Source organism: Lissotriton helveticus, chromosome 7, assembly GCF_964261635.1.
Source record: "Lissotriton helveticus chromosome 7, aLisHel1.1, whole genome shotgun sequence".
Taxonomy (NCBI): domain Eukaryota; kingdom Metazoa; phylum Chordata; class Amphibia; order Caudata; family Salamandridae; genus Lissotriton; species Lissotriton helveticus.
The window spans coordinates 226006380-226031732 of NC_136068.1; the positions used below are offsets into that span (position 1 = coordinate 226006380).

At 43.5% G+C, this 25353-nt stretch overlaps 1 protein-coding gene across 3 annotated transcripts in view; it reads right to left on the reverse strand.

Moving 5' to 3' along the window:
- TFAP2C (transcription factor AP-2 gamma) overlaps window positions 1-25353 on the reverse strand; it is a 49512-nt gene that overhangs the window by 15763 nt on the left and 8396 nt on the right. Inside the window, exons 1-4 of one of the 3 annotated variants that reach the window (XM_078651998.1) lie at window positions 12294-12487; window positions 7285-7749; window positions 5346-5397; window positions 527-749 (exon numbers count right to left, since the gene is read on the reverse strand). In XM_078651998.1, coding sequence (XP_078508124.1) covers window positions 527-749; window positions 5346-5397; window positions 7285-7749; window positions 12294-12341 — 788 coding nt within the window. In that variant the 5' untranslated portion in view covers window positions 12342-12487. Of the gene's footprint in view, window positions 1-526; window positions 750-5345; window positions 5398-7284; window positions 7750-9861; window positions 10079-12293; window positions 12488-25353 lie in introns of those variants that run through there. The other 2 variants (XM_078651997.1, XM_078651999.1) reach the window with 2 other exon arrangements.

Sequence of the window (25353 nt, forward strand, 5' to 3'; positions counted from 1 at the left end):
CTTCTGGGCATACCCGTCCCACTTAGGGCGACAAAAGCCAAAGAAATAAATGATGGACAGAATGCTGAACAATGCAAACATTCACCTCCAGTCACAAATGCATATTAAGGCCATCACAAGTAGACCACTGTAAACTGTTGATTGCACCAATTGACCTCCTTTGCTGTATAAACAGCTTTTATGGCAACAAGTTCGAACTATGGAAATAGATACACTTTGTCCTCTAACCCTGGTATTCAGCTCTATCTGGGGTGATGCCTGCTTCAAGAATACTGTCTTTGCAAGATTGTAATTTGCAATTGACCAGCGGTCTTGTTTTCTGCATAACAGTGCCCATTTTAAGTATACATTTTTAATTTCTTATGTTCAAAGAGGAAATCAACGGAGGAACTGGCCCAGAAGTTGAGCTGAACAGAACTCTGGCTTTCAATCTCATGCTATATTTATTAAGCGATGCAGACTTGTACAATAAACAAACTTTTCCAACGTGATTTTGAGGCTCAGGTTAAGTAAGGTTAACACGTACCTTCGGAGTACTCCACCCAGTAGAGAGGCGTTCAAACACTCTGGAGGAGACAGCCTTCTCTGGACCTCAGCCACCGTCACCTTGTATTTCGACGTAGAACTCAGCAGAGACAGTCTCCCAGGAACAGAACAAAATACTTCATTGGGGTTTAGCACCATTCCCATCAAAGCGTCTTTCTGAAATGGAAGACTCAAGGCGTTGTTTTTATTCATAGATATCGGACCTGGAGAAGAAAAAGAAAAACACACAAAAGGTGTTCAGTTTTAGGGAAGATCAAAAATTGAGATAAGCCACGCCAATGTAAAGCTGGTTTTGTAATCCTACAAACAAGGTGTATCCCAGAACACAATAAGGGATCAAATGGCAACAACTCAGAAACTGAAGAGTCACACCCAGAAGTTATGCAATGCATAGCATTCAACGAAGGAGGAACAAGTGGAATTTAAAGTTAGATTTTCTTCTACTGGTGCGTGTGGCCAAAGAGCACAACAGTACAGCTACAGAGGGGGATCAGCTCACACGCGAGGGTTACAAAGAACCCCCAGGCATGCCTTTTACAGGAATGTGTTTGGGGTATTTTGATGGAAATGGATGTGTGGTGCCAGTCCATAGCATCAGTAGTGCCTGAACGCAAGACCACCACTTAATTTAGACCATCTCCTTATACAAGATACTTCCTTTCATAGGTTGTCCAGGTGGCACACTGTCGTTGTGACATGTTTTGTGGCTTTAATATGCCTTCTAGATGCCAGAGTTTTTATTTCTACAGAAATACCCCAGACCAAAAGTATCCCTACCGACAAAGTCCAAACCTTGGATTATGTAGCCCAACATGAAGCCATCCAGTGAAAATTAAAAAGAGCAAACAAGTCTAGACAATACATGATAGCAAAGGGTCTCATCTGGAAAACGCAATCCTTAACTGTGCAACTTGTCCAACTTAGGGTGGGAGAGGCATTGTGGTTTAGGTGGGCTTCACTCTAGTTCAGTGTTCAAAATGGAAATGCAAATCACCTCAGCCAAGCAGGTAGAAATTGAACTAAAAACAAAAGCACGCAAGCTCTACGGGTCTGTGGCTCACACTCACCAAGAAGTTTAGCAGTGTGTTATGAGTCACCTTTGGTACCAAGAGACACCGTTTGGATGCTCGCTGTGCAGACATCCTGTGCAAGTTTCTTTACCTCCCTAGGATTCTTTATTCTGATCTCTATACCAGGGGAACACTTGGAGGCACTGACAGCCAGTAATAACCAAAACGTGTAGGTAGTAAGAAAAACATATATTCATATAATAGACCTTCTGTTTGGTGAAATAGGGGGAAGGGGGGGGGGGTGGGGACACCGTGGGGAAGAATCAGAGGAGACCCCACTGAGAATATAATCTACAAAAGATTATAGTAAATCCACACAACGCATGGGACAAATGCACTCCTTTGAAATACATGTGGCCAATCAGTGCTAAACATTGATGAACAAATCAAATGGGGATCAAAACTAGTTAAGTGTCCAAAACACCACCAAAAACACACATTTTCAAGTTGACCTATATACGACAATTTTTTATTATTTTCTTTAAGTCCAGAAAATGCATACATTAAAATATAAGAAATTAAAGTTCTATGAAATGCAGAGCGAAAAGATGCCCTGGGCACACTGGGGTTCACAGATTTGTTTTCTTCATGACGGCCAATGGTAGAGCCACATACAGTTTTCCTAGGACGTCCACCTATGCCTTAGACTGCTCCTGTAGTCCTGAAGGCAGTCAGGCTGGGCAAATCTTTTCGAAGACCCAAAAAGTCCTCTAGGGACACACCATGGGACTCAACATAATGCTTGTAGACAAAATATCCGGGTCACTCTTTTTCATTTCCAACGATCGTGTACCTTGTTTCTTGTATAATGTGCTATTAGCCAATTCCACTTCAATGGGAGCAGAAACATACACAAAATCTATTCCTCAAAATAAAAGAATTCTTCTATAAGTATATTACTCAACTATGCATTTTGTTTCACTCAGTCAAGTAAACACCTCAGTCGTAATAAGTCACCCCCTAATTGATCAACTCAGTACCCCAATGTGGAGTGTAAACCCAGGCTGGGGGGGGGCTGGGGGCTGAAGCGTGTACTTCTAATAAAGCAGTTAGTGATATTCCAAGCATTGTTGGGGGTTTTAGTGTTGGTCCCCTAGAGAGAAACACTTTTTATTTGAGATGTCATCAGTGATGCCATTTAAAATGTCACGAGTGATGCAATATGTTCGGCCATAAGCAGTTCCTGACTAACTTTCTCATTCACAAGGGCCGTCAATATACCCTGTTTAAATGTAGCATCAACACGAATTCTGCTAAGTGAAATATAGATGGATAAACTGAGTATTGGTTAAAAATGTATGCCTGGTAAACAATTTAGTGTATCCTTCAATAAACATAGTGGTCACAACACTGTGAAGCAGAAGATTTTACTGCATCGTACATCAATCTACAGCCCAGGGACACAACCCGAGAACTTCTGAGGACTTAAGGCCACTTTAGTAAGAGGTCATACATAAAGATCATTTTTCAAATATGGTTGCCCCGGGACCAGTTGTAAGAAACTCCTCCTCTTCACGGTTTTAGTAACGGCTACACACGTTTGCAAGCATTTTTAAGTTGGACTACCTCCTCTTAACAATCGCAAACATTCCGCATCGGAGAATCTTCCTTGCCCAGAACATAAACACATTGTCCATACGAAAGAGAAAGATTGCACATGGCTTGGACTTGGGTGCAATAGTGTTCCAAAGGGAACAATATGGCCCATGTCCAGAATGGCCCAACATAAAAGTGAATATCTTGCCTTCAACTCAGTGGCAATCCTTCTATTGTTGGCGGGGTTTCAGCTGGTTATCGGAAAATTAAACACTGACTTCCAGGACATATGCTCACCCACTAATACATTTCAGTAGCCACATTGATAGTTCTGAGAAAATTTTGAGAGCAGAAAAATGATAATCCTTTAAAAACACACAACACAAAATTATTGGAGCGTGTAGGTATTTTTCATTTCAAAGTGACACCACTGCATGTTTTAGACCATCTTGAGATTTGTGTGTTCTCTGCCCCATATTTATGGTAAGGACGTCAATCCATAGTTAACATCGGCTGTAACTCCCTTGGGGGCAAATATTATTCATGCAGCTTGAACAGGGCGGGGAGTGTATGACCAACTCTTACCAGAGTTAAACGGGTGACAGGAGCCCCAAGTACCAGCTTCTCACAACCATAAAAAGTGTGATCCTTTCATGGGAACCGTATCTCCCAAAATCGGGAATGCTCAGAAACAAGCTGGTGAAGTCACCACACAATATATAAAAGAGGATTTAATAGGAAATTTAATAGAACTAATGGAATTGATTCACTACTTCGGATATAAAGTGAAATTAACCATAGCTGAATTTCTAAACTGGTGCTCAGTCATTTTGAGTTACCCCGCAGTTGTCAAATTCACCATCATAGATTCAAGGCAAAGCGATTAAGAGTGGACGAAATTCCAAACCCAACCCTAAAAGAATCATATTGCATTGGAAAGTAAACCTTCTGCGTGCAAATAAACCTTTTCGCTGTGCAGTCTGGAAACCAGAGTTCTACTTACCCCTTCCATACCCCCTAGTCAGTGAAGTGATCCTGGCTTATCACCTCCTCACATGGGCCATTTGTGAGCTAGGAATTTTACTGTCAACCCCATATAAAGTGCATTAGGAATCAAACATTCATCGGCACGTGCCTTTGTTCATGTCAGAAAGAATCACAAACAACCCATGAAGCATGTGTATCACGAGAAAGCTTTTGAGGGGCCTGACAACCCCACGATGCACCCGTTTTGTTTCCTTAGAGGTTGTGTTGAAACTTCCCTGAAGGCCTCAAATAGGTTTTGTGTCAAACACTAGCGCTTATCCGCAATACTAATGTCCTGGGAAGCATTGACTGCACAAAACCGTCCAACCACGTATGTGCGAGATCACACCTTACAAATGAGAGTACGCGGTACATACCACAACCTAATGAGCAAACCAGAGGTTCGTGTCGATGGTTCCAGAATTACAAGGGGGACGCTCCCAAAAAATCCACAAAATCAAAAAAGTTCGGTAAAAATTAAGAAATAGTTGTGCCCTGCCTACACAAACATTTCACCATTCATCAGCCAAGAAAAACACGAGGCCAAGCTCAATTAGCTCTGTCCACGATTTACTGATTAACAAACTTCATATAATAAATATTTTCAGTGGCTATCATAGCTCCTGAAAATACTTGAATATATATATATATATATATATATATATATATATATATATATATATATATATTGAATAGTCAAGTACTTCTGACAATCCAGTCTTTAAAAAATCAGCCTTCGAGGCATATGGATCAAAGAGCCATTTCAGAGAAACACTCCATTCATGTGGAACCAGCATATAACTGATTTTGTATCCTTCTTAGCGACAAACAAGGCCATGTAAGGAATAAAATGGCACAGCTGTGTTCTTTGCATTTTAACTATCTACTTTTTAACAAATAAACCGTTGCCATCTTGTCATACCTAATTCAGACACCATGTTCCCTCCAAAATAGGGGGCAATTAAGGAACTTATTTATAAGAAACACAAACATTAGTTAGTTAAAGTATGATCGCATACTATACATCAAACTTCGCATCATTAAACCTTACCATTGGATAAACATTTATTATCTATATTGGATGGACAGCAATTCTTCAAAGTACAAATACGAAGAGAAAGTAACAAACGTAACATTTAATATTATTCAAATGAAGCCAAAACCCACCTTTTTTAATGACAGTCTGGTCTTGCATTATTAAATTCTGGTCTTCCACATTCTGAAAGGCAGAATACGCATTTTAGACAAATTAAACCTTTAAGATAGGAAATCATGAAGGATTCATACTTTCACCTGGTTATGCCCACCTCAAACTAGCCTTCAATACTGAAGTGCAGGTTTTTCTAAAGTTATTACCACAGTCTGACCAACACCTTACACGTCATACTTGCTAAAGATTGTATACTTCCATAGAAATTCTGAATATGGTGCCATGAAAAAGTAGAGCACCATCTAGAATAGCATAAACAAGGACACCAAGGAACATACGTATCAGTTCTGAAAGATACCCTTTTTAGAGTTCGAATGCACAATTTTACTTTAAAAGTTATGATTTTCAGGAATAAATAAAAAACGATTCTATGGGTCAGTCACGCAAAATGAAAACAGCCATACTAGTCTGCTTGACCTCTCAATGCTGGGCAGGGGAAAAGGAACCCCATAACTTTGAAATGTTACAAATCCCCTATCTTGCTGTTCAACATGGAACCAACGCTGTTCAACATGGAACCAACGCCCCCTCCAGCTTTGGTAAAGGGGTGGTGGTGGGGGGCGGCATATCTCTTTAGGAAACCCGTGAAAACGTGGCTATCCCATCGGCCCGTTTGAGGGATTTACTCAGTGAAAGTGGTGAATTTGTGACGTTTATGTAGCGCCGGGACATTCTTAGGTGTAGCTGTTTTGTTTTATAAATTCCTGATTGATTGCTTGATAAGAGAAAAGTGACAGCTGGAGAATAATCACGGAATTTCACTACGGGTAGTTCTAATGCAGACTTTTCCATGTCAGTTATACATGAAACAGCACTTTTCCTCCGTGTGAACTAGAGGTCTGATGGGGAAAAGGATTTATGACCAGACTATGTAAAATTGCAGGATTAGGTCGAAATTTCCCCCAATATCCACAAGGTTAACGACGTGAAGTGCCTGGAATTTGGTTGTGTCATAACTACTAATTTGTAATGGATAGATTTAAATAAGCACGTACTGACACTTCAGGAAGTCCTGGGGTTGAATCCGATTGCATTCCATGAACTGGAAACACTCATACTGAAGGGGTACCAATGTTTCACAACGTGCCTCGGGGCATTAGAGCTCCGGCCATCAGATATCCAAAATCTGCACTGGCTATTCAAGATAATTAATGGGGTAGATTCTGAATTGAGCTTCGTTCATAAAGGGAGGATCAGTGCCTGCTGTGGAAAAACTCAAATACATATGCTTTACAGTCTAATACCAATTACCTCGGTGTGCATGTACTAAAATGTTGCTTCCTAAAACGCTAACATTCCAAGCATATACCCAAGCAGAAAAAAAAAATAAGTGGCGCCCCAGCTAAAATATTCACTCAAATTCACATTCTAAAAGGAACTGTAGACTTCAATTTTGGTTTCTGGTTACATCAAAAGAAATATGTGTTGCCCATCTTTTAGAAATCAAGGTCATTCTGCTCCAAAATAATAAGCAGGCATGCATTCTCATTCTCCCATGGTGCCTCAGCCAATCAATGAATGGGTTCAGGTGTCAAAGAGGGGGGTCAACCAATGAAAAGGCCAAGCCAGGCAGACAGAGGCCATTTTCTTCTCTAGACTGTCTCTTTGGGCATGGCCCTGACATAGTTACACGTGACAGACTTAACAATTATTTGTCACGTTTTATGTTAACTCAATTGGTTCCGAAACAGAAGTGAAGCAAGGATACAACAAAAGCCCTGCAGCTTGGTGCTGAAGCCTTTGAACACCCTCGTTTAGCTAAAATGGTCCCAGTGGTGCAACCACTCTGTGTTACGTGGTTTTGACCAATAAACAGGCCGATTGAAGGTGGGAAGCCATTTTGTTTTCCTGGATAACTAACCCCTGGCAATCTGCCCGCGCTGAGAGCACCTGTACCTCTTCCATCTGATGCGCCATCTCGTGCAGACCCAAGTTCTCGGCCAGGTTAGCGGAGTCCAGGTTGTGGCCATGCTGCAGGAGGATCTCGGACCTCCGGTACGCGTCCCGCCTCAGCCCCGCCGATCCCGCATCCAAAGCCGAAAGGTGCTGGACAAGGCCGGCCCTGGAGTGATGGGAGAGGCCGGAGGGGTCCTGGTTGTTTCTGTTGGGCCAGCCCTGCTGCTGGCTGGGGGAGGGCTGGTGAGACTGGTGGAGGGAGTTGATGGAGAAGGGGTCGAGGTGTGAGTAGGGGTCTGCCGACTGGGAATACGACAGGGGCTGGTAGGGGGGCGGGAAGTACGGAGGCTGAAAGTCAGACGAGCCAGAATGAGAGAGAGGAGGGGCCGGGCTGTACAGGTGCTGGCTCATGGCCGAAAGGTGAGGTAACCTCGGGTTCCCGTTGCTGCTGCCATCATGTCGGTCCTGAGGAGAGAGGAAAAACACAAGATGTAGGTAATTGAGAAAGAAAAAGGACTCAAAATCCGCGCGCATGCTTCGTATATTCAGTTTTGCGCTTTTCACTTCAATTATCGAGTTTTAAAAAAAAGAAATTATATAGCTATATTTAACAGATTAATCGTATGTCAAAATCGCTGGAAAAAAATATGCATCAATAAAATCAATTATCCATCTAAAAATGCACTATGGAATGGACTCCTTGCGTTTTTTTAGCGCCGGATACTTCCTATCCAATACCTGCGCACTATTGGAAGTTCGTAGAATAAAGACAGAAACACGATTTCCCCAGGATCACACAATTTTTATGGCGCTGGAAAACATTGTAAAACTCTGGACTCAGGATTGCGTAAACTACAATGTAGCCTTGATCACATGTAGGACAGCTCGTTCCATGTGCATTAATGCTCAAACAGTGCTTCTCCAACACAAATGACATCCCCAGCAATCACCACAGACACGCCACATCAGTCAAACAGAGCCCGTACCCGAGATTTTAAAGGCATTGGAGCACCAGTTTCCGGGTGAAAAGAATCAATTAATGACAGCGAGATATGTATGAGGAAAAACACATTTGGCAAGCAATGCAATTCAGCGGTGTGCTTTGTATATTAGAAGAAGTACGGGGAAAGCTGCAAAGTGTGTTTTTTTTGTTTTGTTTTTTAGCGGTGAGGGGTCCCACTGCGGAAAAATACATAGATGTGTTTGCAAACGATTGCTGAATTTTAAAACATAGACGGGTTGCCTAAAGAAAAACGTGAGTCACCAGTGGCACAGCCTGTCATCCGAGGGCAAGGCGCTTCCAGTGCGAAGAAAAACAGATTAACATATTTTCTCACAGAAAGAAACTGTGCCGTGATTTTACCGCTCCATGCTTGCTGGAATTACACAAATACTTAAAGATAGTCGCACACATACTGCCGTTACGACGCTTGAAAACGACCGTTTCTAAATTCGTTTTACGCAAGCACCAACCAGCTGACTAACAGCTCCGCGACGAAGAAATCGCCGTTTTGTGCACCTTAAGTAGAACAAATCATGTGTGCAAATTATTTTGCCGAGACAGTTTTCCTCCCAAAAATAAATTTTTAAAAGTGTAAACGGTTTTATGGATGCGTATATTACAGCTCCGCGAAAATGCCCAGATATGAACTAATGCCAGAGTTCGGTTTACAATGCTCGGCCCAAAAGTATAAAGGCCGCGACTTTTGTTTGAGCGCAAATAAACATTTAAGTATCATGTCTGCAAGAGATCGCGATAGGGTAGAACTACTTCCGGTGATTATATATATATTGTTCAATTCTCTAATTTTTATCTCAGGCATGACAGTTGAGCACCTGTTTAACATGCGCCTTTTCTCAAAACATTCGGTTCCCAAAAGACACTTCAGTTCACCATCATAGAGGAAAGCCACTTTCAACGGGCTTTTCTGGGGTCTTAAACGACCCCCTCTCCCCGAATCCATGGACATGAATAGGACCTAAGACCCAAACTGGTGAGAGGTGATTAAAAATATGGGAACAGCTGTACACGCTGACTGACTGAGGCATCGGTAAACAGTAGCGCACATGGTTCATTGATAAAAAGCCGGAAGGGCTGGAGCACGGTAACTGCCCCTGAGCACACGTTAGTTGAGGGGGCGAGCCGGAACGGCCCTGTCAGACTTAAGGAAAAGCAGCGCCTAGAAAGCCTTGCCCCAGAACAGGGACATAACACAAGCCCCGTGAAGGCTCAGGGGCCAACAACCATTCAAAGGGGCCCCATTCAACGCAAGGTCAATGAATATCCGAGATAGGAGACTCGGCAGCCCCTCGGTGCATTCTTAACGAGACCCCTCTTTTAGTGTTATACCACCGTGCCCACCACTCAAGTCAAAACGCTTAGAGTCCCACGGCAAGGTAGCAGGCGCTAGATAGACGCGGTAATGCAGAAAAGTACGAAAGCAAAAACCACAGAGCACAAAGTAACGCGAATGGCACGAACCAACAAAAACTTCCGAAAAAAATAAATGACGTGCAGTTCCGTATTGCACGCTGCGGTCTGGTGCTGTGTGTGTTTTTTTTTTTGTTTTTTTTTACCTGCGTGTAGCCAATCCGGTTGGGCTTTTCTTGGTGCGTGACCACCGGCATGGTGTTCAGGTGAGAGAGTTTTCTTCCCAAACTCAGCACACGGACTAAAGGCGAGAGTCTCCTTCCTTCCTCGATTCCGGAAGGGTTCGACTCCTGCTCCAGGGGTCTCCCTGGTGATGTGGGTGCAAGTCAGGGCGCCCGTGTCTGGGAGGGTGGGTGCGAGTGAGACCACTCCTCCTGAGAGGGGAGGGGAGGGGAGGGGAGGGGAGGGGAGGGGGGGGGGGGTCTGTGCCCGCTGGGGGTACCAGGGTAGAGGCTGACGGCAGTGTGTGGGTGCAGGCGAGGGCTCGCCGGGATGTGGGGTGCAGACGACGTTCCCAGGGTCGCGAGGTGGTACTAGCCACTGGTAGCCTGTTCTGGAGGAAGATGAGAATGAGGAGTCGCCCGCAGGGCTCCGTCCGTGCCTTGCCCGGGGATGCTTTGCCTGGAGGTGAGCCGGGGAGCTGCAGCTCACAGCGTCACGGTCATTAAAATGTCTTGGCTCCTCAGTCGGTAAAAAAGGCGGGCCCAAGGGTGCGGACAGGCCCTCCCAGTTCAGAGGCCGCACTGATCCGCAATGAAAGCTGCTCTTCAGATGGAGCAAGGCCAGTGGGCACATTAAGACCCCTCCCTGAGGGTGGGGGCACCACATGGGTCCCTAGAACCAAATACACATATACACTAAGTGGTACATTTAGTTATTTTAAGGTAGGAGACGTGATGTTTCCGGCAGAACAGCAATTGGTCGGTGCCACCATATAACTAAACACCAACAGGTATTGCCTTGATTAAACAAATAAGACATTTGAGCAAAAAGTGTAAAGCTTTTCTAATAGGGGTTTAAAATAACATCGTATATGAAAAGACATTACCCGTGAAACCAGGCACCCAGGGCAGAGCGTTTCACGTGGTTATAACCCTAGCATAAACATGCTTTCGGGAAAACAAATATTAAATGTGCCGCCTTGAGTGGAGATGGGGAGGGGGGGATACAATATCTGGGACATGGAAAAATGTATGTGACTCGCCTTCACAGCTTCACCACATGGCGAGAAAGTTGCAAGCCCAGGCGAGATGTGTGCGGAATATACGGTGCGCACTTTTTAAATCAAGAACATTGAGAAGTTTAAATTGCGAATTTTAACTGCCAATATTGTATAAACGGGGCATGAATGACACTCCTGCATACACACGCACACACACACATCCAGTTAGAATACAAACTAATAGTGGCACGGTATTTGTGATAATTCGAATTCAACCCCCATGGGAAAATAGGGTTTGCTTAAGCAGCATTATATGTAGTGCTTGTTCTGTGTTTTTTCCTCCACGATCGCTCACGGGTTCGGGAATAGACTGAGGCTGGTGAACTCGTTTCTCTGTGCTCACATTAGTGTGTTTCTCGCGCCCTCTGGCGGCCAGGAGTGAGCAGCGCTTTGAGGATAGGTCCTTCTTTAGCCACGAACCGGTCGGACAGGCTGGTTCACCCGCATCAACTCTCCCTGCCCCGCGCCCTCAGTTTTCACTCGGCCTGTTTGTCTTATCTGCGAACGACGGTGTCAGTTGGTTGAAGGTGCCTCATTTTAAAAATGCATTTGAATCCTACAGGCCTATGGTAAACAAGCGAGGCAAGTAATGCGAGGCATGTAGCGCCTAAAACTGTGTAGCTCCATCAGTGATACTGCGGGAAGGGACTCTGCGGTCAAATGCCTTCCGTTGCTACTGATAGCCCTGGTGCCCGTGCACCAGCCTTGTGTAAAAAGTGAGGCAACCCTGCTTTCAGCCGCAGAACACTGTAACGCGGACTTCGGCGTGCGATACTCCTTTCACCCAAAGCCTTAATTTTCATCGTTCACGTCGGATGCGCTTCCTCCAAAGCTATCAACCCTTAAAGGCGCATGTGCTCCCTGGAAGGAGAATGGAATATCCACAGAGGAAGCCCCGAACTACATCATCAATAGTGCAATAACTTGTGATTCCTTTTGCAAGGGGAGAAGTGCCCCCCATACCCAACTGCAGATAAACAAAAAAAATACTTTCAAAACTACAAATCGCGCCCTGGCTCCACAGTGGGGGCACTTCCCACTAGACCTTCTCTGCTTCAAAGAATCCGGCCATACTCCATGTAGAGCAAATGTGGACAAATAATTGGATGACGTAAACTGGCATTTTTAAAATAAATAGTTAAATACATTGGTATAAGCCACACTCTAAAACGTGTAAACTGCAACACTTCCCACGGTCCGCCTCTGCAAGGTGGAGCCCGTGAGCTGTGGTGAAGGAATTAGCACCTAATTATCTTGGTAGCGCGTGAGACACCAGGGGCAGTCGCCAGGTGTGATCTGCGGCACTAGTCTCGTGCCCACCGACCTCCTTATCAGGGGCTGAAAGTCGCTGCTCACCTCGCACTCGTCTTCGTACTTCACGTTATCTGCTAGTTTCCACAGCATGGCGTCCAGTGTCCAAAAAAAGCCCAAAGCAGATCCAGGCCAGAGGGGGTGCAATCCGTGGCAGTGGAGAGGAGGAGTACGGCGGTCCCCGAGTCGGAGGTGCCAAGCATGGGAGCTCGTTCAGAAGTGATTTGCCTCTAATGGCCACGGGAAGCTTTCCCCTGCCCTTCCCTCCCTCTCCCAGTCCGCCCACCCCGATACATTACCCTAGCTCCTCCCTGGGGAGGGGAAGCGCGCTTCAGTCGGAGGGGCTGGATCGAGGAGGTGGAGAGAGTGTGGGAGTCTCAGCCTGGCACACAACAGTGTGCCCCAAAGCAGGCAGGCTGGCGCGCAGTGGGGTCTCCCCGTCGTCGGTCTGGTGCCTAGCAGGGAGGGGAGGGAGGGAGCGAGCTTCTGGGCGCTGTGGCAATTTCCCACACCGGTCAGGGGAGAATCGTGGGTTGTAAAAATGAAGATTCTGGCTCGTATACATCACGGCTGAGAGAGGTAAATCAGTCAAGTGCACTTTTAGATGCGGGCGTGCTTCTGGGCGCTTCAGGAGCCTGGATGGGCCAACGGATAAAGAGGTGGGTCTGTGGCCAGGCAAGGGTGTCAAGGGTCACAATACAAGCGAAGAAAACACTTCTAGTACCCTGTTTGGGCGCCTAAATAAAACCATCATTGTGGTGCAGGGTTCCCCGGTGCAACTGTACCCGCTGCACTATTAATAGATGTGCTCCTATGCCCGCCCAAGTCTGCAACACAGAGCTCGCTAGCAAGCTGGGGATGCAAGAAAGGCGAGCGTGGGGTCCCTCTGCTCAGTCACTCTCTAGCCTGGCAGCATTGGCACAGTGCCCACACCTGTTGTCAACGCCTAGAAGGGCGAGCGAGGCGAGCTCCAGAGGTGTCGAGAGCACGATGCCGAGGGCTTCCTAGGCTGTTATCCACCCACGTGACTTTGGTGCACCCGACCCCTGCAGGTGGGATCGCCGAAGAGGATCTAATCACTTTCACCCCAACCGGCGCGAGCTGAGAACACGTCACATGCTGCTGTGCTGTACACCAAACCTAGACCCCAGTGCCTTTGGAGTTACAAATAAGTGCAGGGCCAACCCGGGGGTGCCAAATACGAAGACTGGAAGTGCTACATTTGTTTGTTTGTTTTTTAAAAGTGCCAGGGCCCATCTTGGGAGACCTCTTCACCCTGTACCACCCATTGCCCCGGCCAACGCTGCCATTGACAGGACCCACACCTCTTCCAACCATCACACTCCTACAAGGGTCACACTCACAATTCACACTATTCCAGGCCACCAAAAGCTATAGAAAACAGCGGTCATTCCTTTTTGTGTGTGTATATTGGACGTATTAAACGCCGTTTGCGGACCTCACATTTATTTTAACAGACAGCGCCACTATGTGGTGGGCTGTCACTAGAGCTGGAGAGGACAATTAAGGGCTGGTGCCCGGCCCCGGAAACCACGGCCCGAACTTAGCACTGCTGCCTAGCCTTGATTTCACCTCATGCCTCTGTTGTATCCATCACCCTACATTTCCCCCATCTACCTGGCTCCTTTTTTCCATCGCTGATTTCTCAAGTGGTCACAGTTTCATATATTTCTCTTCCTCCTCTTTTCTCCCCTTCTCTCTCTTCCCTGGGTTCAAAGTCTGATTATGATAAATACATTCTGTTCCCGCAAAATGCGTGCCGGGGCACCCCACCTGGAACCACCAGCACAAACCAATTCAATGCCCCTTCCATCACCTGTCACCCACCATACAGTGGCAGGTGGTAGATGTGTCATTAAACTGCTCGGTAAACTACATAAAGTATGGTAAATTCACAACCACAGTTATTTTCCCTTCTGAGGGTTTAACTCATAATGGACTTACTTGGACGATAGCACCCTGCAGCTGGGAATCTCATATTTGAATTCTGCTCAACTCATAATCGGGGTCCAAGTCGAAACCACATGAGAATCATTTTGTAATCTCCTTACTATTGAAAGACGTACTTTTATGAATATTACAGATCTACTCCTCAACCTACTGTTCAGATTAAATTGTTAAACTACCCTTTGCGAATATACATTCACTCTATGCCATTTCCTCATCTTCACACCAGGAGTTTGTTACTCTGGTCATCGCTAATGCTTCTTATGCACAGCACTTACCCACCCTTGGCTGGTCATAGTCCACACTATCAAAATTTCAGTCAATGAATTGACCTGCACATCTGTTTTCAGTGGCCACCATGGTTCAGGGTCAGCCTCATCTGCACACATGTGGTGAGCCCCCCCTTCCAAGTGTCAGCAGGAGAATCAGGTTTAGTGTTTGGTGCCCAAGTGTGAAGAGCACAAATCTGTGTGCCACCTGCACAATGGGCACAATAGCAGCCTTTAGTGTATGGATGACACTTGTGATGTATCCTTTAACAGTGTTGGCTCTGAACTGTTGACATAGCTCATAGCTGCATCTGGCTTTGCACCTTCCCCTACTACAGCCCACTGCTGAGCATCACCCAAGAAACATGAAGCTTGTGAACAAGAGCGTATGGCATCATTGGTCACCCACCATGGTGCTATATACCAAGGGGAATGGAGAGGCAATGCCGTGGTAATGGGCGTGTGGGGTACAATGTGTACTCCATGCAAATACATCCTTTTCACTTTTGCAGATCTCAGTGGCTCCACTTTCTGCACTTTGCGATAGTTACTCTGCAGCGTGTTCATTGATGCAGCCTGGTCTCATGTCACGATGGTCACCAATCAACAGGTCCTGACTTTTCAGCAACAGCACTGTGGGCTGGGCTGTGCGGTCTAAACTTCACCTTATAAGAAAACTACTTTGGCAATCCTATCCTGGGCCTCATAAGCATATTCCAATGTGTTCATCTTGAAGTGCTTGTATTCACAGAGCACATCCTTTCAGAATTCATGGAATCTGCACTGTTTGTTGCTCACCAATCACTTGCAGTCAGTGGCCTGCTGTGGAGGCCACAGGCAGACTGGCCTATGGGGGCATTAGGAGATTTCTTGGCAGAAAGTAGGACTGTAGCAGAGTCAGACACAAGTTATTCTCTGACAGATGCCCGACAAACTGACTGTTAGAGTCCCATCTCGGTTTGGAAATCTCCCACTTTTTTTACATGCAAGTGCCCCCCTGGTCATGCTCTTCTGCCACCATAGCCAATCTTGGCCAATCAACATCCAACAAAGGTACCTAAGACAGTTTTTTAAATTAAGATGGGCGCATTTGCTTGGAATGCATGATTTAGAAATGTGCATTGGTCTATCCTGAGTAATGAACTCAAAGATTTGGAGCAGGGAAGCAAAAACGTTCCCAACATTAGTTGACTGTCATGAAATATAGTGGACGAGCTCCGCTGCGGCGATAGTAGGACAATTCATATACCTTCTGGAGTAGCTTTACAGTGCCATCCATTCAGTATAGAGAAGCCATCTAGTTATAGGTTTACCCAGGTCTACATCACCAACAATGAAGATGCCAAAGTGTCACTTTGTTTGATGAGTTATGGTTAAATGTTGAGATCTGTTGCAACCTCAATCACTGTATGTCCCACTTTAAGAGGGGGAACATGGTTTTATAAAAGCAAGTGTTAATTTGCACATATTTAAATATTTATTTTAAATATTTATTATATTTATTGCGAATATTTTGCACACATCTGAGGGATATAATGCTAAGAGGCAATGTTGATGTAAAAACGAACAGCTTACAGAAGAAAAATGTTTTCTTGTCAAACAATCCGGATTAGGCTGAAGTATTTTCTTTATTTCTATAGGCCTGGAACCACGTGACCATTCCTGTACTACAAATCACTGGGTGTAATTCGACCATGTCATGTGATCAAGGGCTCCAGGGCCCGAAACGCGTCATGGCGGACAAGAGGGTGCACAGAATAAAATAAGTGTTTAAATCTAACCTACAAGGGTCCGTTTCGTTTGTTTGGTTTCCAGATTTCTTTGGAGCGGATGACGAAGTTCTAGTCATATATATATATATATATATATATATATATATATATATATATATATATATATATATATATATATATATATACACACACATACATACAGAATTTAAGAACGGGAAACGTAATGTTGGGACTACGAGCATTTGAGAAAGGCAGTTTTGCCGAAACCGGTCATGCGACGCTGGTCTGATTAAAGAAATCATGGGCTTAGCAAAAATAGCCAGATGGTCCATAAATTGGCAGGAATAGTTAGAAGATCCTACCTCCCATCAAGGTAGGATTTGCATAAAAATGCCACAGCAGACTTACGTTTTGTAACCTCAAGTAACAGCTGTTTGATCAGTGAGGATTTTCGTACATAAATATTTTGTAGCTCTGCCCCTGAAAGACCCTGTTGTAACTATGCTAGTTGGAGTATGCTGATGTAAACCTGCCCTCCTGTTTCAACCAGTGAAGTTTAACGCATGCACCCCAGGCATGCAATTACCTTCCTCACTTTTAATTATGGCCCCCAGTTTTATGGTATTTATTTTTTAAATATTTCCAAGAGTAATAATCAATTTTTTGTACTCTTAATATACATTTATCCACAGTTACTTTGTGAAAAAAATGAACCCGAAACCTATTTTTCACACTTCACAGATAAAAGCACACTTGTAATTGGATACCCAAAGGATTTTCATGTATAAGAAGCCAAGGATAATGCGTTGCTTTTATGTCATACACTCATATGACAATAGCACTCCAGTACAACCATGTGCACAACTACAAACTTTAAAAACTTCTTTAGGAACGCTTGCCCCCAAGTGTCAGTCTGCACAGTTATTGGGATAGCAATCATGCTTGGCAGCTTCAAAGTTCACTCAAAATTATATTTCCCCCCACATTTAAACTTAAATGCACATAAATGGATGATTTCCAGATTATACCAATCTAAAGATTGTGTGAACCTTCTTCATAACGAGTTTATCTCAGGGTCCCTAGAACTATGCGTCAGGGAGAACTAAATTATGTGCAAGGTGTACTGCTTGGAGTAGCCTCCACTCTACACCATAGGTACTAGCAAACATTTTCCCAGGGGCCACAAAGTATGGTCTGCGGTGTGTCTGGGGTTGCATTCATGCCAGCTAGGTGGGAGTAGGGCTTTGTAGGGGTGGGGTGTTAAGTTGGGCATTGGGGTTACGAAGCATTTGCATGGTGTGGCCAGTGAGTCATGGGGTTATTTTGAGGGATTTATTCCATACTGCCATCTAAATTAATCCTCTAGGAGAGTCATAGATTTGACAATACTGTGCTATGCAATATATGAATAAGTTTCCCTCTACTGCACCTTGAGGTAAGCCTGCTCTACTTGGTATCACCACCTTGGGAGAGTCGTGTAAAAAAATCAAAAACAAAAAAATCTTTATTACTGAATTGGAATAAAATAGAAGTACACAATGTGAACCCAGAAAACCTACGATCAATCCTGGCTTCCCACCTTGCCACAACTGTGATTCCAGGCAATTGGTACAAGTCACTTTGCCTTCCTTTTTTTCTTTACCACTTGTAGGTTCAGCTTGAAAAATGTGTGCCACAGATATGCACTCTACAAAACATTCTCCTGTGTTTGATTTAATAAACTAACATGTTGCCCATGTTTAATTGCATCCCAGGCCACCCAGAGGGTTCGACAGGACAATTGACTTGCATCTTATTTAACAATTGGCATTGCTGTCAGGGTGGGAGGAGAAACAAATATTTCCACATTCATTTTTTCAAACTATCACTTTTTAAAAATACTTCTCAGTACACGGATATAATTGTAATGCTCTAACGTGAAACGCTCCTTATGTCAATGAAATAAACTTTTTTCAATTTAAGAGACTATCATATTTATACACATTTGTTGTAAACGTTTTTTTTTTTTTTTTTTTTTAAAGAATGTTTTCCTGAAGTGATGCAGGATACCTTATTTGGGTTTTTTTCTGCTTCAGTCATCTTGTAAATATATGCTTGCCTGTTTATTTAATATCTTTCTGAAAGTTGGAGACCTCTTAAGTAAACAGCAGCCCAGTGCAGTTGTTCAGCACGGGGCCGCATGTGGCCAGTGGGCCGCACTTTGAGTATCACTGCTAAACTATCTAAATCTCCTTATTCATTTACAGTGGACTAAATTATGCACCAAGCACAGGCAAGTATGCGGCCTGATGCTGCACATTTTTTGATAGTATTACTTCAATATTTTGTCATTTTTACACATGTTAACACTGGCAAAAGATTTCGCCTTATTGATGTGTTGTAGTATTAAACTGGTACTAATAAGCAACTGAAAGATGATCTGAAACTTTACGGTTGGCTTTCCACTGCACATAAACACGTGTCGCCAAGTTTTTAGTGACGATTAATCTATCGAAGCCAGAAACAATTTTTTTTAGAAGGGGCGGGGGTGGGTGAGAGGTATGGGGATCTGCAGATTATGCAGCAGATAACAGATTATATGGGAAATGTGATATAATATATATATATATATATATATATATATATATATACAGAAAAAACTGCAGCAGCAAATTATTCAGTGGCCCTGGTTTTACCCATTTTGTTCAGCCTGTCATCTCTGTAATGTCTTTTTATTCATCCCCTCCTGCAGACAAACCATGTAATTAAGTTAACCACTGATACTACTACAGATTTTGTAGAATAAAAAGGTAGTACTGTAGAACTGTTTCATGATGTGGTCTGGATGATCCAGTTCTTACTTTGCGAAACATAATGCAAGTGCCTAAAGATTTTCTTATGAGTCCACCTCTGGTGCTGCCAAAGGCAGATTTTTCCAAATACCAGGGCTCCATAGTCTATTTTACCTCATGTCTTTTTCTCCAGTACCCAACACTTTGTCATTTAATCACACTCTTGCATGTTTATTTATTTTAAAGGTTTTATATAACGCTGGCTAGACCCGGAGTTATCAGAACGCTTTACATGAGCATCAGATCATAGTTACAGGTTGCATCGTTACAAAGGTTACACAGTTCTTTGAGCATGGCAACATAGTTACTTGTAAGCCGAGATAAACAATAAGCACAAATCCTTTTCACTCCTGCTTTGTCACTATTGTTTAAATCTCTCTTGCTCCTTTTTCTGGACTTTTCATTCATTTTGAGCAAGTTGATGAAAAACAAATCCCGGCCCTCAAAGACAACAGTCGGTGACCACCACCTGCACAAATTAAGGAGTGAGGTGAGAATTTGGCAGTAGAGGACGGTTTCCAGTTTTTGCCTGAAGATCTAACATGTACGCCAACTCATATGGGAACCGAGGGCAAGTTCCACAGAGAAGCAAACGTTGCGTCTCTAACTGGCAAAAAAAGATATATATTATGAATAAGCACTACCCACCACTCCTCAAACTCTTCTAAATTGCTTTTACCATTCACTGAGCCTTTTCCCCATATACAACTCCTAGTTGCTTCGTAATTAGGTGTGCACTAAATTAGAACCTTTACATACACAAGTATTTACATGAATAATGGCTGTCGCCTTCTTTCTGAGGGTTTTCCTCATTAGACAGCCTTCTATCAGTGGTAATTTTACCTGAGGCCAGGCCGTTTGTATTTTTCTGAAATACTCTAGAAAGCAAATGATTGCAATTCCCAGTTGTAAGGGGAAAATGTGGTCAAGTGACCGAGTCACTATACTTCCAGCCTGCAGTCTAATTCCAGCCTTTTAGATTGGCAAAAAGAAATGAATACATTAAAAATGGTAGTCCTATCGTAGCATTTCAGTGGGCATAATGCATTTAGTTTTCAGCGCTTTCGTATAACAAATCCATGCCTTCTGTAACCCAACATCTCTATTTACGTTATTCGAAGGAACTCAATTAACGTATATGAAATCATTTATACAAAAAAAAAAAAAATCAGGAATGGCTACATGGTAGCATCCAAACCCTAAGTGCAAATATGTGTGAAGTAAGAAAAACAGCACTGCTGCTTCTTGGAGCTCAATCTGCATTATATCAAATACTTAAATGAGTTCATATTATAAATAAATAATTGAGTCTTCTGACACTTTCAGAGTTAATTTGGCTTTTATTCCTGTATAATTTACTCAACCCTGCCACATAATTTGGCTCTCTCCTGCCACACAATTCCAGTGGCTGCGTCTGTAAATGAACAGTGGCAAGTCCACCTTTCCTGGTATGAACTAACAATACAAGCCATCCATGTAGAAATTATTTTTAAAATATGCAGCATTTATATTCTAACTCCTGGGAAGAGTTGGAAAATAGTGATACTCCCCTAAAACAAGATTTGGAGAGTTTTCAACCCAGGGTAGTTTCAGTAAATATGCTGTGATGTGGCAAGCTCTGTCCCACGACTGCATGTGTTCTCACAGGTCATTATTATTGATGAAATAAAAGTTCAACACATCATTGCACTGATCTCCCATTTTCTTAGGCACACATTGTTAAAACCATATTCTAATCTCTACAATATTAGAATGTATTAGTGGGGGCTTTGCTATACAAAGACTGAACACTACAATTTCATTCCAACCCATCATATGGGCAAAACCACCTCTGTGTCAACTTCTAGGGGACAATTGTGGACCACAGCTCAAAATGCAGAATGTGTGGCCCAGACATGCACCCTTCCCCACTTTCCACAGGTAAGCAACAGTTTCTATACTCTGGAGTGAAGTCAGTAGCTAAAGCAGCGTGCCCTACACTATGTCTAGACCCATCAATCCCACCCCTGTGGAAGTATACATACAGAAATCAAATACAGCCTTCAAAACCTCAGCTTCCCATCAAACTCTCAGCTGTATAAAGTAATGATAATATATAAAGGCCAGTTAGGGAGGGTGATGGAGGTGTTGTGACACTAACCGCAGCTGCAGCTACACGGGTATTTAAAAAAAGAAGGGTGAAGGTGAAAGAGCATAATTGCCTCTCCTGGGGCACTAACAACCCTTGAGGTGGCCTTACCATTATAATACAGAGGCATGGCAAGCCCCACAACTTGCCCCATCCCAGCATATGTACAGAAGCTGCCCTGGTGTGGAAACTCTCCAAATCTTATCTTAGGGGGGGGGGGGGTCAATATTTTCCAACTCTAATTGAGGAAGTTGTGGACGTTCTTTTGCCATTCTGGCAGCAAAGTTCTGTAACCCTTTCCCTCTAAGATCGGCCAACGATGAAATCAAATTCAGGGAGCTTCTCAAAGCTCAACTCTGAGTGATCTACCTACTGTGCTGGCAAGAAGAAGGACATGATTTCAGCGCTGGGAAACCCATTGGGTAGCCATGTGCATTGTGCATGCCTAGCACAGCTAATGCTGAACAAGGCCAGCCTGAAGTATATTCTCCCACTCTCTGTAAGGTATGGGTCCTCGCAAACAGTTCCCCAGGGGCCACAAAGCTCTGTCTGTGACATGCCCGATGGCTGCACCTATGCCAGCAGGGTGAGGGTCAGGGTGATGAAAGGTGAGTTTAGGGGGACATGAAGAAGGTGCATGGTGTGGACAACAAACCGAACCTTCAAGTGATTGCTGTCTCCAACTAACGCTCTATTCTCATGCACCAAGAATTAAAATCAAAGCATTAACTTTTAATGTAAAACATGAGAGGACAAGAGATACTCATCTGGTGGCCGAATTTTAAAATCCGCAACCAGAAAACCTGGTATCAGTCCTGGCTTCCCCACTTTACCAAATTATGTGAACCTAGGCAATTGGCTAATTTCACTTTGCCTCCTTTTACTTCATGACCACATACAGGAGCTCTAAAAAAAACATTCTCTTGTATTTTATTCAATGCACTATAATGTTGTTCCAATTATATAACAACCAAGGCTACACAGAAGGGGCACCTGACAAATGATTTGCCTCTTGGTTTACTAATGGCATTGTTTTCAGAATGGGGGGGGGGGGGTGGCATGAATGTTTCCAAGATAATGTTTGAAAACTGTTACTGTTAATAAAGGCCTCTCAATACATTGCTTTAATCTGATATACTAAAGCAGCATGTTCATGAATGTTAATAAAATACACTTTTTTTTATTTTTGCACAGTTTAGTTTTTTTTTAATGTTTAGTGCAAGATGTCTTTAAAACTAAAGGTGTTCTTAGAGATAAGTTATCTAGGACATCTTCACCATTACTTTATGTGTAAATAATTTATGCCTGTTTCACTGCTTTCTGAATGTTCCTGCTCTGTCAAGTGAGCAGCAACCAAATGCTGCTGTTTACCATAGGCCGCAATCAACGGTCAGGAGGGCCGTATGCAGCCCCTGGGCCATACTTTGAGTATCCCTGCTCTAAGGAATAAGCCTGGGTCGCCACAGAATCCGACATTTAATATATAAATATATATATATATATATATATATACATATATGTGTGTGTGTTTTAAGACCATTCTTAAGGGGTGAACTATTGGCACCTAACCCACATACATTTGGTGTTATTTTGCACAAGGCGACGTATCAACAAGGGAGGCAGGCTCGCCACAACGAGGAAGGAGTACCTTCCCAAACATACCTCTAGGTCATTTCTAGTCACTGTCATGCAGAGGTGGAGCAAATTGCTGTTTATTTCTGCCAGGGAAGTGTGCGGATAAATATATATGGCCAGCAATGTGAGCAGGAGGCTCGAGTTCTAATCTGCATTTCTGTGCTGGACCCCGGACGTGTAATCCTGGACAACCTACTGGAGCTACTTGTGCTTTAGGCAATTAACTTATTTTTTTTACACTTGGGGCAAGTAGAATTAGACTGAACACTCTTGGTGCTATACAAATAATGTATCCTTATATTTTTTCAATACAAAGCATATTTTAAAATACTGCAGTGGAGGAATAAAAGGATTAACCAAAACAGAAAGAATTTATTGTCCTTTTGAACACACCACAGATTGAAAAATTATATGGAAACAATGGAGAATAGCAGATCGAAAAAAATATCATGCACAGTTCCTAAAAGGTCACCTCAGCAATACATGCGTTTGTGTGGTTACAAATGAAGTTACAGAAAACACTAAGATGCTGCAATGTGTTTTATGCATGTCTGTACAGTGCTTCACCGTGAAACAAATGTTTTCTTGGCAAATTAACGCTAAGTGGCAGTGAACATATACTTATAGATCTATTAATTAAGCAGCTGGATCTACAGATTGATAGGAGTTACGAAAAGCAATTAAAGTACACAAGACAGAGGTGATTTAGTAATTGGACAGAAGAGTCTCAAGTATTGATAACAATTTACAGGTTTGACTTTGTTCCACAACAGCCCTGGATGCAAACTCCTAATTCATGGGAATGTCACTCCCTGCAATTATTTTCAATTTTGACTAGATTAGTCTAATTCTTGTGGCTGCCTAAGAAAGGTATTGATCATATACACATGTCAACAAACCCAATCCAGGGAAGGGGGGTCAGATTTTTAAAAAAACCCAAAACAACTTAATTTTAGGTGTCTCCTGCCTAAAATCTCCTCTACTTTTATGTAAGACAATAAAGAAAATCAGTTTCCACAATACCTCCCTCTTATCAGGTTCAAAATGTTGGTATGTATGATTACCTAGGAGGGGAGGTCCAAATCACTTTCTCCCACAGTTGTGTCGGGGACTTCTGCCTTACCTAAGGGGTATTTCTATTCAGAATTTCGGGTGGAATTACCCACAATGGATTGACTCAAGTGCAGTATCCTTCATTCTAGTGGGCTCCCATGACCTTTAAGTGGGCCCACACACTTGTATAGGGTAGGAGTAATTGTATGCAGATGAAATGCCGATTGACCCTCCTGGCAACATAGGCATGAAACATGTCGAGCCAACCTTATTCCTCACACTTTAGCTATTAGGGTATAGTGTGACCTCAGGATAGCGCCTTTTATTTTTATTGGGTCAAGGGATCACTACCCCACAAATATCTCCTTGGTTCCCTTAGACTCTTTTACTCTCACTTCTGTCACCACCCTAGTTTTGAAAATCCCTCACATGCACTCATCTAACAGCGTCTACGGATCCAAAGAACGGATAAAGAGCACCCAGGCCCATCAAGCATTGCAGCGCCAGCTTGACGAGGAGCAATCTATGATGAAGCATGACACCCTACCGGGTCTGTGAGGGCACTAAGATCTGACCACTCGAATCCCCTTGGTCAGTCCTTTGAGTCCATCGAGCTATGGGCTCAATTTTCCCTAGAGAGGAAGTTCTCCAGTTGAAGTGTTCAAGCATGTATGATTCGAATATTATTATTATTTTTTTAAGTAAAACATTCTCCAGAGATGATTCACATTGTTATTATTCAATGACCCCCAACCGCCACCCCACTAAACCCCCGTGAAATAGTAAACGCAATTTTGTTGAATAATTTAATTTTTGCATTCAAAGTCCATTCTGCATGACATTTCAAAGAATACGTAAATACTTGATGCAGTTGTAATAATATTTGGTTTACAGACAGACAATACAAATCTATTCGGTGTGACATCAGCACAACTATCGTAACTGTACTTCCATCAGCTTTTTTTTAACGTAAAAAAAAAAACTAAAAAAGGTTCTCTCGAATATTATCATTTTTCATTTGCAGCCTCGTTTTGGGGCTGTTGCGTGGAGTTTACCTATATATACGAAACCAGCGCCTGGCGGCCCCTTTCCTCAGACACACAAACTCACTTCACGGCGCCTCTCGCTGCCATTTCCTTGGGCCCTGAAACCTCTACTGGGACCTACGCAAAGCCTCCCCTGCCTGCCAGAGTACAAGGGAAGGTGTTTCTTTTCTTACAGGTGCCCATTCAGAGCAACCCCATTACAGCCCCATAAACTGCGGGACGCACCCTAATCCGCATTAGCATTTCTGGTGGGGCCCACGGAGGACTGCTGCCCCTTGATATTAGCCCTTTGAAATGCACGCATAGGTGATCTGCTGGTTGTCCCCCCGGGGCGCTTGGAAGGCAGACAGACGTCCCAAGGGGGCCTGGCGTCACGACGGCGGGCAGCGTCGGGTCATCCAAAGCCAATAGCAGCGGGCTCCAATGCGCGCGCCTTACAGAG